This window comes from Halictus rubicundus, chromosome 4 (assembly GCF_050948215.1).
Source record: "Halictus rubicundus isolate RS-2024b chromosome 4, iyHalRubi1_principal, whole genome shotgun sequence".
In the NCBI taxonomy this organism is placed as follows: domain Eukaryota; kingdom Metazoa; phylum Arthropoda; class Insecta; order Hymenoptera; family Halictidae; genus Halictus; species Halictus rubicundus.
This window is the reverse complement of record NC_135152.1, coordinates 3170683-3188071: the sequence shown is the minus strand read 5'-3', so window position 1 is coordinate 3188071 and position 17389 is coordinate 3170683. Positions and strand designations below refer to the sequence as shown.

At 53.4% G+C, this 17389-nt stretch overlaps 1 protein-coding gene across 1 annotated transcript in view; it reads left to right on the top strand.

Moving 5' to 3' along the window:
* Positions 1 to 18: 18 nt before the first annotated feature.
* Sty (sprouty signaling antagonist) overlaps positions 19 to 17389 on the top strand; it is a 47099-nt gene continuing 29728 nt past the window's right edge. Inside the window, exons 1-3 of the mRNA XM_076787449.1 lie at positions 19 to 200; positions 11757 to 11842; positions 13742 to 14098. Of these exons, the coding sequence (XP_076643564.1) occupies positions 19 to 200; positions 11757 to 11842; positions 13742 to 14098 (625 nt within the window). The remainder of the gene's footprint in view (positions 201 to 11756; positions 11843 to 13741; positions 14099 to 17389) is intronic.

Genomic DNA, 17389 nt, shown 5'->3' with positions numbered 1-17389 from the left:
TTTCGTAAAATGCGGAGAATGTCGCACGAGGGTAGCGAGCGGGCTCGGTCTTGGGAACCAGGACGAGCCACGACGAGCCACGACGAGACAGGACTAGACAGGACGAGCCAGGAGCCTCCGACACCTGTGTTATCGGTGTCCCAGATCGCAGGTGTCTCGAGTTCCTGCGTGAGACGCGCCGCTGCTCGCAGCACTCTCAGGTACCTGTCCGGGTTAGCCGGCTCGGCGAGAAAACCGAGGAAATGGTGGTAACTCGCGCCGAGATCGCGGACGTGTCTCCTCGGTGAACAGCGCGACAACGCGAAGCAGCAATCGCGATCGATAACCCTTTCGTTCGCGAAGCCGACCGTGGTCGCGAGGAACTTTCAGCGCTCGCTCGCGAGTTCTGAAAACACGCTGCATCGGAGAGCGGATCGTCCGACACCGAATTAAACAGATCCGAGCGGGACGAATGCGTTCGAATTTTCCGGGATGACGCGTGGCGGTTCGAGCCACGGCGGACAAACTCGTCCGGGCGTCGGCGCTCGGCCCAGGATCGCTTCGTGGAAGCAGATGCGTGGCTCGCATAAAGTCTCCGACGTGTTTCCGGTTTCGTCGTCGCGTCGTCGTCGAGAGCCCACGTGCGAGCGAGCGAACGAGAAAGAGAGAAAGCGCGAGAGAAAGAGAGAGAGAGAGATAGAGAGAGACGGAGAACGGGAGGAGAGAAAGGGAAGCGTAGATGTAGATACTCGAACAGAACGAAGATAACGAATGAATGCGCGAAAAAGTGAGAGAGAAAGAGAGAGAATGCGACAGTGTCGAAGAGAGAGAGAGAGAGAGAGAGAGAGAGAGAGAGAGATATGTCCACTTAAAAAATTAGTAGAATTCCATCGCGTCGTTACGGAAAGAGAAATAGAGAACGAATATATATAGATATATATAGACGCGAGCCTCGAATGTGTTTTGTATATGTACCCACTTTGTATAAGATAATCGAGCGAATTATCACGATCAAAATAAAGACTACGAGAGTTTCACAAGAAAAGAAACGAGACTGGCCAGACGCTTGCACTCGAGAGTGTATCAGCGTAACCTTCTTCCTGTTTTTGTTTTCGCCGCCTCGCGACGAGTGTCACGAGTCTTTTCTTTCTTGAACATGACGGCGACGGTGACGGTGACGGCTCGAGCTGCTCGCGCTCCCGATCCTTTGCACTATTTAACGATATCAAAGTCCTGGCGCAACTACAAAATTATAGTCCATTAAACGTAATACGCTCGAAAACCAGCTCTACGAGAATTCAGTGGGACTAAACGTTAGCCGCCGCATGCTGCGATAAAACGCGAAGTCGGGGATGGATAGGAGGGTGGGGGAGGGAGGTACGACTTCCGGTGATTCCTAAAAAGGATGCTCCGCGTTCGATAAAATGTCGCGACTACGAAGCGTGGTGTCGGGACGGCTGGACAGCGGCGGCGAACGCGTTAATTTCCAGCGTGTCTGCCACGAGTGCGAAGCGCGATCACGACTGAAACGTGTTTTCGTTGATAATTACCAGGCTGCGACAGCGAGGCGAAGCGAGCTCGGCGAAATTGCAGCGATTCTAGAAAGTAGAGCGCGATTCGGTTGCAGACCGACGGCCACGTTTCCGATGATCGTGTGATCGGTTCTGCGCGTGCCGGCGTTGAGATTCGTGCGCGACGCGCGCACGTTTCCCCGGGAAAAACGGTAGGTACTCGCGAATTTTCCCAGCCGGTCGTGGATCCCGCTTTCCGGGCCACCGTGTACGTAAGACTGCGGCAACGTGCTTGCCTTCGCGTTCGCCTTCGCCTTCGCCTTCGCCTTCACCATTCGCCTTCGCCTTCAGCCATCGCCTTCGCCTTCGCCTTCGCCTTCGCCGCGATGAAATACCGGAAGGCAAGCGAAGTACGACCGCCGAATCCGGAATACTTAAAATTCCCCGGTGAGATACCATGTCTCATTAACTTTTTAATGGTAGGTATAACTGTTCCGCTTCCTTCTCTCGGCAGCAGATCGGTAAATTTGAAATATAATTAGCGACGTGGCTCGAAACAAGGCTGCATCGTCGTTTCGCGGACGAGCGCGCGGCCACGAGAGCTCGGAGCCTCGGGTTCGCGTTCGCATTCACGCGCGCGCACATTCACAGGAAATGCATCGGTGGCGACCACGATGCGCTCGCTGCGTTCCTTTTCTTCCGTTCCCCGGACTGGTTGCGGGTTCGTTGCGAGATCTCTCTTCTTCTCTCTTCCCGTAGACGATCCCGAGGCCCGTTTCCACCGAATCTACCCGTGTTTTCGACTGTAGTAGCTTCCTCCGTCCCGCCGCCTCTTATGTAAATCGTTTAATCGGTTTACCGATGCGCCCGCCATCGCCACACACGCACATTCGCTCGTACGCTTTTCTACGTGGCCGTGCCGTGCCAGCTTGCACGAGCGCACACATGCTCGTTTCCGCCGATTCCCCTCTCCCCGGCTTAACGATCCTCTTCGTCCCTCTACCGTCCACTCACCGATACCACTGCTCTCCCGAGTCATCGATACTTTCCCGGTCATACTTGTTAAAGGGTTGAAACGAGCAGCCGATACGAACAAGTCGATCATGAACGATCGTCGCTGTGATACATCATAGTTGGATTCTTCCGAACCGTCCTATCGCGAATTCCGTGGACTGCGATTTGTACGACTCGAAACCATCCACCTTGCGACGGTTAGCCCCGTTGAGTATTCAGCGATTTTTATTTTTATACGCCCACGTACCACGGTGTGCACGGAGAACGAGATGCCGAATGTAATGGAAAAGATTATTCCTTGGACTTCGAACGGGCCTGCATCCTGGTTCGCCGGTAATGTTACTTCGTTACGAAGGCGGACGGTAATTCACAGGTAGTTCTACTTTAGCGCGTCGGCTGCCACTCGGCCCATTACACAACTTCCGGTCCGATGTTGTAAAATTAATCCTCGGATAAGGAGCCGAGCGAAAGGAATTTCACTTTAGCCTTATTCGGTTCTGTGGACACGGAACGAGAGGAACGAAACGAGTCCTGTAACCGAGTCGAGGCGCGTTCTCGTTCCGATTCGACGACGAGTGTCCCCTTCGAGTCGATGATAAACTGGCAAAAGATTATCGAATATTCCACGGAAGGTATTTATGGTACCGTAAGCGAGATTTTTCTCGTTGGAACAGAAATGAGGGGCCGCGGTGAAAAGAAAAGGTGCCGCGATCTGTCGCGTCGCGTCGGTTCGAATCTTTTCCTACGCGAGTCAGAAAATATGTCGTGTCCTTGCTGGGAGCAACCGAGAGCAGCAAGTCGGCACGCCGAGCCGCGCTCAATGAACACACGTCATTTCGAGTCATTCATGCATCTGCAGGTTGTCCTCGCGCGTCCATACGCGACGCACGTGGCTGCGTGTGCGTTAGCGATGGGAATGATGACCTCGCAAGCGGCGAAGCGACGAGGCGGCGATGCGGCAATCGTGAATCGTGAATCGTGACCACGTAGCGCTCGCTTTTCGTGGAAAATGTCCTGCTTCCTGTGCCGGTCACCTGGAATTTCCTCTCTCCCTCTCTCCCATCGACAAATTTTGTGTCAAGCGAACCATCGATCCGAGCTTCTTCGAGGCCGTGCCTGCGCGTTATCCGTCCTCGCCCTCGTCTGATTTCTAGAGAATAGAAGAATCTCTTATCGGTGTCTATCAATGTTTCCGTTCTCTCGCTTTCTCTCTGTCCTCGTGCGGTGCCCCGAGAGGGCGTGGTCCCGTTGCTGCCGATTTCAACGCGAATCTTCCCTAAAACCGACGCCCCGAGCACAAACGATCAATCGCGAATAGGATTTTCCAATTGGCGAGTAATGCCGGAACTGTTAGTAATAGCTTGTCGATAGTACAACTCGTTCTTCGGTTATTACGTACTACGGCTGTATGTATTACGTGCCGCCTATGAAAACCATTGCGTAATTTGTTTTCCCGAAGGTTTGCGTGTTCATTGAGATCGCGCGGTTTCCGAGGATCGGCTGGCAACAGATAGGCGAATAGAAATTTCCGTCGGATTTTCCGGCGATCGGAACCGACACGGAAGTCTCGAGTTCCGCGAAATCAAACAGGAAACACGCCGTGGTCTCCGATTACGAACCGTTTCCGGTTTTCGGTGTTCGTTTCGCGGGCGTGAGCAAAAATTCGGCGATGTTCGATCGTGTTTCAATCGAAACGCTTCGCTCGTTGATCGCCGAGCAAAGCGGACTCGTCGCGATCCGGTAAGGCGATCCGTCGCGTCGAGGAAGTAGATTATTAGGCTGTTAATCTGCCGCGTGTTCGTTTCAGGAAATGAAATATTAAACTCTTAATCGCGCGTGTCAATTTCAGGAAGTCACGACCGTCCGGGCCAGAAAAGAAAAAGGAAACGCGGACGAGCGAGGCGTTCTCTGATTCTCTGATTCTCTTATTCTCTTATCGCGTGGTCGGATCGGCTGATAACCGCGCTATCTCCTTCCGTGGAAGCGGCCGAGCTCGTCGACGTTGATTACCGTTTCGCTCGATTTCCGTTTCTCGACTTGTCACGGTCGAGCCCAAGAAACCGATTGCGTAGAAAGAGAGAGAGAGAGAGAGAGAGAGAAAGAGAGAGAGAGAGATATTCATTTCCGCCTATAGCTCAGGTGTGTCGATAAGCGATTCGCTGACTTCTCGACGCCAGGGCTCAAAGAGTAGCAGAAAGTATGTGTTACGCGGTGCGATTATCGAACAACTCGTTTCTCGTTCGACCGGGCAGCGGACCGCAAGTGCGTCGAATTGCCAATCGGCACGCCTAATAAAACACCGTGTTTGACAATACGGAGAATCTTATCGTTGTCCACACATTGGGCCCGCGGCATCGCAAAGACTCCGAATCCGCAGCTGCGGTCCGCGCGTTTGCAAGGAGTAAATCATCCGTTCGCGCGAACGGTTCGCGTTATCGTCGGCACACATAGTATACCAATATTATCGGGTTTATTGCGCATCGGTGATTAGCAAAGTAACCGAGAAATAAGAATACGAATACGGTTGCGCGGTGATGGCTCGCTGGCTCGCCGGCAGAGTTTCTTTCCTTTTTGGTTCTCTTTCTCGCTTCGTTCGAGACGGACCACTGTTCCAGCAGCTTTTCAGCGGCGATACAACGAAAACCGCAACGGGCAGCTGTGCAAAGGGTTCGAGGTTCGGTAGGGGCCGAAGGGTTAGTAGAGCTGCCGTAGAAACATACCGTCGATCTAGTTAGCGGCTAGCCGCGGCGGTTTCCGCGAGAGGATCTCGTTGTCGGTATTGGCGACGAAGAGTTCCTCTCGATTTCGACGAGATCAGAACATCGTCTCGCGGGATGATCCACGCGCGATGAAACGCAACGCAACGCAACGAGAATCGGCGAAGCGGGCTGCCGCGAACGCAGCGGTTCTGGTTTCTGGTTTCTGGTAGTCGCGTTCGAACGCAGAGAACAGTTTAATCAAGGCCAGCCTCGAGAGGCAGAAATGTGTCTCAGTATGTCGTAGGTTACAAATCGTCCAAGCGAGAGGACTGTAAACAGGCGTAAGGTTAAACGGGCGTGCACACACGTAAGCGCATTAATGAACGCGCTTAAGATACGCGGCGTGCCGCGCGTTTAAATATAGGCTAAACCAGTGTTTCTCAGCCTGTGGCGATTTCAGGCGGCCTATTTAGATGCGGCCGAGGACGCGACGCCGCGCGTCTCGATACGGTGCCTCCGCGTAAACGATACCGTGAGAAGAAAACGCGGTGAAGGCACCCGCCGTGACCCAACTTCCTAGCTTGGGACAGGAATTGGTTTCAATTGAACTTGAACCCCGCCGCGTTAAACCGCGTCAAACCGCGTCGAGCCCGAGGAAAACGAAACGGAATCGTGTCTACGACAGAAAAGGTAGTTACGACGGAGACACGGCAGCTGCTCGATAACTAGCCATTAGGGTGCACCCTCAATGCGTCCAATTTGTCCGCGATATCGCGACGCGTGGTTTCAAGGGGTAGGCGAACGGGCTCGATAACTGTCCTCCTGAAATCCACTGTTTCCAGGCTCGGTGATTATTCCGATAACGATCGACCAGCTCGCAGAGTTTATCGTCTAGCAGGAATTCCAAACAGTTGTTCCGAAGTGTTGCGAGTTGCGACCGCGTGCCGAAGACAAACCAACAGAACGAAAGAGGCAGGCGGTTGGTTCCCGCCTAACTCCGGCCGCGGACGTTTTCTGCGCCATTGGTTTCAGCGTCTGCAAGGGTTAATTGTCTAATTAAGTAAGGCGGTCGGTCGGACGGCCGCGCGACCAGGAGCTGGAGGAGCCAACAGCCACGGGCATGCTCGTGGAACCACGACGGCGAAAGTTACCCTCGTTTTCGCAACGCTGTTCCCACCCTTGCTCCGCTTTTCTCCGCTCTACATTGTTGCTCCTCTTTCCCCGATCCGGCCTCGTCTGTCACCGTCGGGTACGCTCTCCTTATTGTTGGCAACGCGAGTGCCTCTCCTCTTATTCCGGGAATAGGCCATTTTCAGAGAGCTCTCTCTCTCTCTCTCTCTCTCTCTCTCTCTGCGGTAGAATTCGGTGCTGTCGATGCTCGCCGATCGCATCCCCACGTAATTCCGTTCCTCGAACGGGAGTCTCGTTTCCGTCGTGCATAGAAGGAGGACTGGGACCGTTAATGGGCCCGCATGTGTCGGCGAAAATCGTGGGACGTGCATACGCTCGCCGAAACAAGAATACGCCGAGACGTGCTACATATTTACTACGCTGCGAAAGGTGATCATCGAACGTAGGAGGGACGAGTGGTGGCTCAGAGGAAGGGGTCAGGGGGGATAGAGCGGAAAAGAGAAAGATGAAGAGGGAGAGAGTAGTAGGACGAAGCGTTTCCACACCGGATATCCTTCCGAGGGAAGTGGTGCACGCGATTCGCATCGCCACGCCCGCGGTGCGCGTATTTCGATTATTATAAATTCGTCGCTTCACGTCCCATTAACAGCGATTCTCCTTCTTAGCTCGTTATCCAATTTGTTTAAGGAGTCTCCCTAGCGTGACGATTTGTGAGAGACGGCAATATGCATTCGTCCATGCTCGCGCACGGTGATTTTTGTTCCAGTAGAAATGTGACCGATACTCTTGGCTTGGTGTTGAGAGACAACGCCTCGACAAAAATTCGCCCGTTCGCACTGCGGCCGTAATATCCGGCTCGGGGGATCGCACGGGATCGGAAAAACCGGTAAATGATACGCGCGAGCAGCAATGGGACGTGATCTAGAAAAGCGACTGGACTCGTACTCGAACATACTCATACCCGGACTGGTCTAATAAAGCGGTGCCACGAATCGTGTTCCCTAAGCGTGCATACGCACAGTCGTTCGAAGAAACATTCAAGGTTTCCGTAGCCGTGGAACATTCGTTTATTTCGCAGCGCTTGTCGTTTACAGGTACACCTGAAACATCCGCTGTACGCGCCGCGCCGCGTACTTTTGGCGAGTCTCGAACAAACAGGTAGTAATCTTTTTGACGAATTTTTCTTTTCCCTTTAGCGCCGTGTTCGTCGGGTTTAGGATAAAAGAGTTTCGTATTTGCATTACCATTGTGGTAGGCGCAACAGCGTACCGGAGGGAAATGCCTATTGGCAGGACCCGCATGTTGTGCGGCTGAAGAAGAGCGAACAGCTGTTACGACCATCGACGAAACCTCGGATCTCGTCCATAAAAGAGAGCGCGCGTGCATCGCGCCCTTCGAGATCACGCAACTTTTCTATACGCGACAATTGTTTGTACACCTTTCAACGAAGAATTTCTTCAAGGTGATCGAGTCGTGGTGTGTTCACCCTGTATACTATACGTACACCACATGTATACTATAGACAGTAGAACCGGCACGCGGCGAACATTATGTTACATTGTTTTCGCGCCCATCAGATACACGAGTGCGTGCGGGAGATAGCGTGCTCGTTTTATGTTCGAAAGGTTACTCATTCGCATGCTCGCGATGGAAAAAATACTACGAGGAAGGATCGTTGGGCAAAGATAGGCAAGAAAACCGCGAGGCACAGTGATATATCTCGGGGGCGACTCTGTCAAGCGTGTATAACACATGATTCTAGGTGCTCGCGAACTGCGTCGACCAAGAAAAAGAGAGACATAGCACACCTTATACGCGTGCTAGAGAAAAACTATGGAGTGCGCGAAGCGTAAAAGTAAACGCGATGAATATTTCATCGATCGTTCGATACACCGGCGATGTTCCCTGGAAAAACGCTTCGAAACGATCCTAATACCTTCGAACCGGAAAAGATTTTTTAATCGTTCGAAACCAAACGAGTATAGGTGCACCCTCTTCGGTTGAAATTTCGAAATCCCGATGCGGTTGCGCAACGATCCAACCGATCGTTTTGATGCCACCGCAATTACCATGACGCACCCCTGTTGATCCGAGTATCGCCGACGATCCGAGCGTGCAGCGTGTAGAAAAGGATCGGGAGAGCGGGAAATTGTCGACGATCTCGTGGTCGATTCGGGGCCAGCAACGCGTCGGAGCTCGAGAGAGCAACCGCTCGGTCCGGTTGGGCGGAAAGAGCGCGACGTGATGCAACCAACCGCGTATTTATGGTAATTTTATTTGCAGGAGTCTCGTCGATTTATCTCGACAATATCCCGCTCGTGATTCCGAGGACTTGCGTGTCCGATTAATAGCAGAACTGGTGCGGCTCGATTCGATCCACGTACGTGTCTGTGCGCGCATGTGAACCGGAGAGAATGAGAACGAGCAAGAGAAAGAGAAAGAAAAAGTACGAAAGAGAGAATGAGAGAGCGGGGAAGACTGGAAGTGACGAGGACAGCCTGGTTTATGCTCACTGTCTGGCTCACGACAGAGAGTGGGAGGAGGAACACGCACACACGGCCACATAAATAACGTGTGTACACAGAGAGAGGCTCGCCATGAGGGAAAAAGAGAGAGAGAGAGAGAGAGAGAGAGAGAGAGAGAGAGAGAGAAGCGAGCGAAAGAGAAGAAGACCGTGGCACGGTATGTAGCGCGGGCGAGACGAAGACGAAAGAGGATGTAGTCGGCGGACATTTACGAAGAGAACCGAGTCTCTCCGACATGTGGGAGAGCCCGTAGTACACACAGAGGGGTGGGGTGTATCGGTTTTACGACGTTCGATCACCTGAACGAAGATTTTTCAAGCGCCCCGCGAACGGCCGAGCGAAGAGAGAACGCGACCGTCGTCATTCGCGTAACCATCCTTCAATGAATAAAACTCCCTTCCGCTACGGGGACACGTTGGCCCCTTTTCTTACTCTCGTAACATCTTCCACGGAAACCCGGCAGACTTCCTGTAAATCCACGAAACAATTTAAACGATCCTCGTCCGCGTCCAACTCCATGGAAATGTTCCAGCGTGTGTGCCTAGAAACCCGCAGCACCATTCCACGGTGTGCCGCAAACGCATATTTGCGATTCGCAAGCAACGATACTTCGTAAAACGATAACAAGCTTCGAGTTAGCGTTCCGTGGCAAACCACGGAAAACGTGTAAGGAAATTCGTATTACTCCGTCGTATATCCGTCCATAAGGAACGAGGTATAATACGGTTAATGCGTGTACAGGTTAAGAAATACATTTTCTACAGATATTTCGTGCGATCGAACGAAGGCGTTGAGCGAGAATATGCACGCGTGTCGCTGTGAAAAATTTGCGAAAAGCGCGTGGGGCCCGAGCAAACAGAAGCAGCCCTGGTCGCACAATACGAGCATGAATGAAGTATCGCGTCTGACTCGCGGGGTACGGTATACGATGGCGCGGCGCGGAGGGGAAAGGGCAGAAAGCGGAGTTTCACGGGGCGGAGGGTGGGGGGAGAGGGGCGTCACGGTGCTTTCGCGGCGATGAGGTTGCGGCGTGGGTTTGCGTGTGTGCGAGTTCGTCCGTTCTCGTCTGCTCGCGTCCGCACCCGCGCATTTACGTGCCCGGCTCGTCGAGGCTCGGCCCCGAAACGGTGTGTGCGTGCGTGCGCGCGTGCGAGCGACCGAACGCGCGCATATGCAAGCAAGTTCGGTGCGGAGATCGAGAGCGCATGCGCGGTTCGAGCACCCCACCCACGGATACGACAGGCCGCTGCTCCTCGACGCGCTGTTTGTAACGAGCGGAGAGTCTAGAACGCCACAACAGCGTCGAGCGTAGCTGGTCTCGAGCTCCAAACGAGAGACCACGACACGCAGAACCGTTCTCGTTACAAACGAATGAACGGTATACGATCCTCACGGTAGCAAAGAAAAAGAAAAGAGGGAGGCGAGCACCGCGAACACGTTGCCGAATAAAATATACACAAAGAGAGAGAGAGAGAAAGAGAAAGAGAGGGTCTCGCGAGTGCGCGCGCGTTGTTGCTCGGTTCCTTCTGTTTTGCCGCACGCGAGAGAGGAATCCCTCCCCCACCCCCGCCCCCACCAGCCTCCGCAAACTCCCGTCCCGCGAGAAAAATTGAAAAAAAAAGGGAGACTCGCTGCCGAGGGACAGTTATCCCGAGCCGCGAGGAAACGCGTTCATTCGATCGCGTCTCGAATGTGCGCGACACTCGCTCGTGCCAACTAACGCGTTGCCTCCGAGACCGATCGAACGTGTGTGTGTTGGCGACGAGACCGAAACCGACGAGAACCGATGGATACACATCATGAACCGTGATCGATCCGTCCGTCGATCGGCACGGCGACACGCGCTAACGTGAACGCGACGGGGAACGAACAACGGGCGACACGCACCACGGGTAGACAGGGCGGAGAGAGGTTAGAATCGCATCCGTCGAGAGAGGAACACCGCCGAGAGGAGGATCGTGTTGTGTGGGTGATATTATTGTGACTCCCATGGGAGTACGTCGGCGAAGAGACGAGTGATCGGGAGACGAGGGGGAATCGAACAGGAAAAAGAAGAGGGAGGAAGAGGGAAAAGACAAGAAAAGAGAGAAGGCGTGCACCGATTGACTGGTGGCCCCGTTGGTCGGATAGTACGCGCCTGGGCTGCTCTCGCACGATCTACACTGGCATGGCCGCCGAGGCCAGCTGAACTTTTTCGTCTCTCTCTCTCTCTCTCTCCCGCGCGCGCGCGCGCGATGATCGTTGCTCCCACCCTCTCTATCCGTCTTTCTTCCTTCCTCCACCTTTCTTCTTTCCTGTTTCTTTTCTCGCTCGGTCTCTTTCTCTGATCCGTCTTCGTTCGCGCTCTCTCTCCGTTTCACCCCACTCCTTCGACTCTCGGTTCCCCTGTATATCCCCCAGCCGGCTGTCCCGTCGTTTCGTCTCTTTTTTTCTTGCTTCCAGCCGACTCGTTCGAACTCTCTTTCCGCTTAACGCGAGAGAGGAGAGACCAGACCGTGCGCGCGCCACACGAAACCCGGATCGTTCGGTGTGCGTGTACGGGGCAGCGAACGTGTGTGTACGTGGTGTTGGTTGTGCGCGGGTTTCGCGAACGTGAGTTGCGCCGTGTTCACCGGAGCGATCGCGAGGGAGGGGAGAGAGAACGAGCGAAGGCTTGCCATTCGAGAAAACCAGTGAACTCGAGTGAGAGCACTACGGGGCGCGTAACTGGAAACACACGCGCGCGCAACGGATCCGTTCGTTGTTCGCGGGAGTGCCGAGCGTCCGATCGATCGAGACACATCGTCGTGCCCGCGAGTCGATCGCGTCGTTAATTAGCTATTCCTTCGGGATTTGTCGAGTGTGTGCCTGAAGAGATTTCCGTCGATCCGGTGTTTTCGGACCTTTCGAGGAGGCAGTTCCCTGGACGACAACGACAACGACAACGACAACGACAACGACAACGAGGACGGTAACACCGGTGACTGTCGCGAGAAAGTCGTCCGTGCGTGTTCTTTCTTCCGGTGACTGTAACAGCCGAACGTAGCCAGTGCTGCGACACCGGTTACCGATATCACGCACCTGTTGTTTCCTCCGGGGTGTTGTGCGTGTGTGTGCCGCGCAGCAGACAGTGACACGAGATTCGTGAGGCCGAGATGTCTCGCTTCGAAAAATAACGGAGAGCGAAATAAAAGAAGCCGTGCGTATCCGGTTCTGCGAAGCGTACGTCCGAAGAAGGGGAACAGGAACAGGAACAGGAACAAGGAACAAGAGGAACGCGTTCACGCACCAGAGACAGACAGACCGGGCCGAGAGGGGCGAGAGAAAGAGAGCGCGAGCGGGACCGAGAGAGAAAGAGAGAAGGATGCGCCAGAAGGAGAACGCCGGTGTGGGCCTCCTACTCTTCGCTTTTCCACGGAGGGCAGTACTGTTGTCGGAGGTGCGAGCCGCGTGACACGAATGCGAGAGTGCGAGAGAAAGGGGATCCACGAACGAGGAGGCGGCGGTGGGACAGAGAGAGAGGAACCGAGAGATAGAGAAGGAGGAAGAAGAAGAAGAAGAAGAAGGAGATCCGTGTGCCGGTGGAGAGCAACGGCAACGGCGACGGGTACGTCGTCGACGACGACGACGACGCCGACGGCACCAGCGGGAGCATATATCCGGCCGTGGCATGTGCGCGCGACAAGGACAGACCGAGAAGTGGCTATTTCTGTGGAGCATATAGGGGGCCGCCCGTATAAAATAAGCAGTGAATGAAGGAGCCTGTTTACTGGCAGACAGCCTACGCGAGATTCAGTCGGTTCTCTTTCTCTCGCGCTCTCACTCTTTCTCTCTTTCTCTCTCTCTCTCTCTCGGTCTCCCGCCGCGGTTCGGTCCTCCGTTTCCTCTCTCTGTCGGTAAGCCTGCGTGTTTCTCGCTCTGACTCGTCGTACGCATCCCATAGCGGATACAAGAGAGAAAGGAAGAAGAGTGAGAGAGAGAAAGAGGGATATACCGAGTAGGAACAGAGTAAGCAAGCAGGCAGCAGCAGCAGCAGCACTAGCAGCAGCAGCAGCAGCATTCGTTGCCACGAGACGAGAAAGAGCCCTGTGTGTGGCCAGTGCGCGAGAAGAAGCCGCGGTGTGTGTTCACCGATCTTGTCCTTCTGTCTCGTCTCGACTCGTCTCGTCTCGTCTGATCTCGTCTCATCCCGTCCCGTCCCGTCCCAGCCCGTCCCCATCTTGCCTTGACTTGCCTCGCCTTGCCTCGTCTCACCTCGCCTAACCTCGCGTCTTCCCATCTCGTCTCGCATCGTGCCTCGTGTTTTTCTCGACCGGGTTCTCGTACACGGCGAGTAGTCGAGCCACACCGTGCTCCGGTGCGGCCTCTCGCGTTCCTCGGCCCCGTGCTCCGCCTCGCCGTCAGGATTATCAACCACAGGAGTTTCTTGTTCCACGGTTCATACCAGTTGCGTTCCGTTCCGTTCCGTTTTGTTTCGCTAAAACGCGTCGACTTGCTACGCTTCGACGGTACATGTAACGCATGCATGTAACTCGAGCGTTGTGTTTACGTGTGTTGTGTGACCGGTGACCGGTGACCAGTGCGAGCCAAGTGAGGAAGCGACCGGAGTCGGCGGGAGAGGGAGAGAGAGAGAGAGAGAGAGAGAAACAAATCTCTGTTTATATTCTCCGCGAGCGGTGTCACCCTCTCTTGAGTGAAATATCAGTGAGAAAAGCTTGTCTTGTCGTCGTCGTCTGCTCGTCGCGCGAAACGAGGAAACGTATAGGAAGCGTTGGATGAGTTTGTGTGCGCGCGGCAACGTTGAAGCCACGGGTGGACAGGTAAAATCAGGAAGCAGTCGAATAGAGAGAAACGGGAGACAACCACGAGATAGAGAGGAAGTTCGCGGTGCCAGGGTACAGGTGAAACGGAAGTGCCGAAAGTGTGGATACCTTGGACTACGAGCCGCCCCCGGTGCTGCCCCCGCGGCGCCCGCCCTGGCCGTCCAACAACCCGAGCATCACCGCCTCGAGGTACAGCGGCCAGCAGCGCATCGCCACCGCCACCGCCACCACCGCCAACACTAACATCAACGCCAGCACTACAGCCGCCACCACGTTCTCGCTGACAGCGACGGCGGCTACGACGACTACCACGTCGACGACGCTTAGACCGGCGTTCCGAGGCTCAACGACCTCCTCGTCTGCGCGAGTGTCGCCGCAGCCGCCACCCTTGACGCCGCCCCACTATCCTGCGCCCCCACGGCCCCCTAGTCGAAACGGTGAGTGTCCTTTTATTCTTCGGCGTTCACTAATCTACCGCGAGGACTACTTGATACGTCCGTATTCTATACGCGTTTTACCGATAATTTGACAATTACCGACCGAGTAGAAACGTGTCCTCCCCGTGAAAATTTCCTCGTTGCATTCCCCGCTAGCGCGCGGCACGCATGCAACGGGAAGCTACGCTCTCGCATAGCGCAATTCCGAATTCGGGGTTTGTTTTTCCTCTTGGGAACGTACACTGCGACACAGGTTTCGACTCACCGCGGCATTCCCGACCAGAGAATCGCTACCGAATCGGTACACTGGAAGTCCATTTGTTCGAGGGAAACGCTTCCGGATGTAACAGGGATGCGTTCGACGTGTGCTCGCGCTCTTATCGGAACTACTGCCAAGTGGCACTCCACTTACGCGAACACAGCGTCTCTTTATGCTGCCGGCGATCGGTCTGAACATCGCGAACTCGATCCCATTCATAAAGGCCCGGGTTCAGCTGTGTATACACGGTGACTGGGACGGTTGTCGCGGGACAGCCTTGTCGGACCGTGTCGCTGCGCTGCGACGGCAAATGTTCCGCGACGAGTATCTAACGTTATTTTCATCGTCGTTGTTGTTACCACTAGACTGCGGATTTCACGCATTTATCACAAAAACGAGTAGATGCAATTTACGACAGCGAAGCCATTAGGGGGTATCAATGTATAATACTGTGTGCAAGTTTCTGTAATCTTTAAAGGGGGAGAGAGACATTTTATTTATCTTCCGCAGACAATTTTTATTTTGCATTAGGACCCGTAGTTTTAGTATTACCATTAGCAATAGTAGTAGTAAATTGTGGTGGACCTTTATGCATTTCAAACAGGAGGACAGATTATATTCGCTTCATTTCAATTATAAGAAAATTACTATCTTGCGCATAAATTCGCAGCGTATCGATAGCCAATAGGAAATTCCGATAGGCTCTTCTCCGCCACCGTCGTCGGTGTTCGTGTCTTGAGGATTTGCAAATATCGAGACACAGAGAAAAAGATGAAACTTATTTGAACGGCATATTATCGGTGTTCGAGCGAAAGGATTCCGAGTAAATAGGAAGTCCTCCGATGAGCCAACCGTTTCCTATTATACTACCGGTCTTCCAGTCTCTCGTGAATCGATGCGCCTTGTAGCTGCTTCCGGTTTCTCCCTATTGTCTCGACTGGAATCTAATACGCGTGCAGACCGGTCGAGGGCGAACGCGTACAAAAGGTTTCACGGCTGCGAGGGTTGCACGGTACACGGTGCACGGGACACGGGACACCGGAGATGGAGGCTGGTTTTCTCTGTTCCACGTTCGTTTCGGAAACGTCGTTTAAAAGTGTATTCGTGCCGACCTGGAACTCCACCGGCGATAACCCTCGTTTAACCCGTTGCACGTTGAGGCGCCACTAAAAGTAGCCATTCCGTAATTCCGTTTGCATTCAACGGATTGCTAAAAATGACCAGCACGTACAATGGAAATGTGGTGGATTAGAGAAAGCATGTTCGGGTTCCGAAGTTGAAGAATCTTCGAGCGCGAAGGGTCAGTCGACGTGGGTGTGGGTCTCGGAGGAAACGCGATCGAGGATCCACGGAGCGTGACTCGTCGCGCGGATTGAGTCACACTACGCTTTCATAGAGGCGAGTTGGCACGGGCCGAGGAGTAGTGAATGAAATTTACCGGTGTAGAAAGTTGCGCGCGAGAAAGTCGCCCCCGGACACGGCCGCCACCTTTCCGCTCGTGACGACGTCCGAAACGCAAACCCAATCGCGAACGTAGATGGTCGACGTCGACGCCGACACGTCGAGCGTAGCCGCGCCGCGTTTCTTTCCAGCTCGGATTCTCGGGGCCGGCCGTTCTCCTCCTCTCTAGCAGCTCGCGAGACTCCCAGCGCATAGCACGCAGCTCGTTGCTCGTTGCTCGTTGCTTGTTGCTCGTAGTCGGCAAAGGGAACGGCGACCTCGTAGGCGGGCCCGTCCATAGTTTCGCGGAAAGTATTCGCCTTGTTCCGACTGCTTATGAATGCGCCTGGGTGTGAATGGTATTCCGAGGGAGCAGCGTGTCGAAACGTTCGCGACGACTCGACTTGGCTCGGCTCGGCTCGGCTCGGCTCGGCTCGACTCGACTAGTTGCTCGCGCGAATAACAACATCATCGATTCCCTATCGCTGCGCGATCCCCGGTTGCGTTTCTCAGCAAGTAACGCCGAGGTTAAGATTGCATAGCGCGCACACGCTGCACTACGATATCGTTTGATCGCTCGTGACATTCGGAGTATCGAAAAAACCGGCAGAATCACGTGAGACGGTCGATCGTTTTCGAGACGAGCAAAAGCCAGATGTTGCTGCAACGCTTCCGCGCGAGCAACCCGTTAAACTCGGCTTAAGCTACCTTTTATCTGTCGCCGGTTGATCTTCGCTCGGCCTTCGATAAACTATATCCACCTTCGCAACCGTTGGACAAAGTTCTACGAGGCTGTACTTGAACGAAAGCTCGTTCGTTCTTACGAGTTTTCCCGCTATATCTATTTGTTCAACATGTTGGGGAAATCGGAAAATTAAGGTCGATCGAACTAATAAGTAGGCTGCAGATTTGATGGATTTCTGAGAAAGATTGGTAACCGCAATTTTAACCCCTTAACTTGTACGCTCGAGTTAATGCGAGCGCGCTAAACAGACGAAACTGTGCACACTCGAGATAATTCGAGCGGCGTTGTATTTTATGCCGCTATAATTTTTCACACTCGAATATAATCGAGAATTGAAAATAACAATGTGAAAGCAAAGAAAAAAAATCGTTTTATTGATATTTATCATTTACATGGGATTGTAAGCTATAACACTTATTTATTCAAGAATAAAATATAGCCTTTTTCCATGGAATAAAAGCGCAGTATATCAAAAATTTTTCAAAAAAACTGTGCGTTCAGGGGTTAAACAGCAAAAACATTAAAAGAACCGAAGAGTGCCGACACATTATTTTTGTTCTGCTAACTAAATTTTTATCTAGTCCCGGTATCTTGTATTTGACGAAGAAAATTTTGTATTCAGCAGAAAGACCCGCAGTCTACTGATAAGCTGTTTAAACATTCGTTTGCTTACGAACAGTGTCCATGTAGGATCGCAATTCGAATAATAGATGCTCGAGTTGAGCAAACCGGGCACCGACTTGATCATGTAAACGAGTAATCAAAGGATCGACGAATTTTCCTCGATCGAGGGACGCAGCGCGCGTGTGACATACGACATGCGACAGGCGGTGTGTCGCCGCTCGAA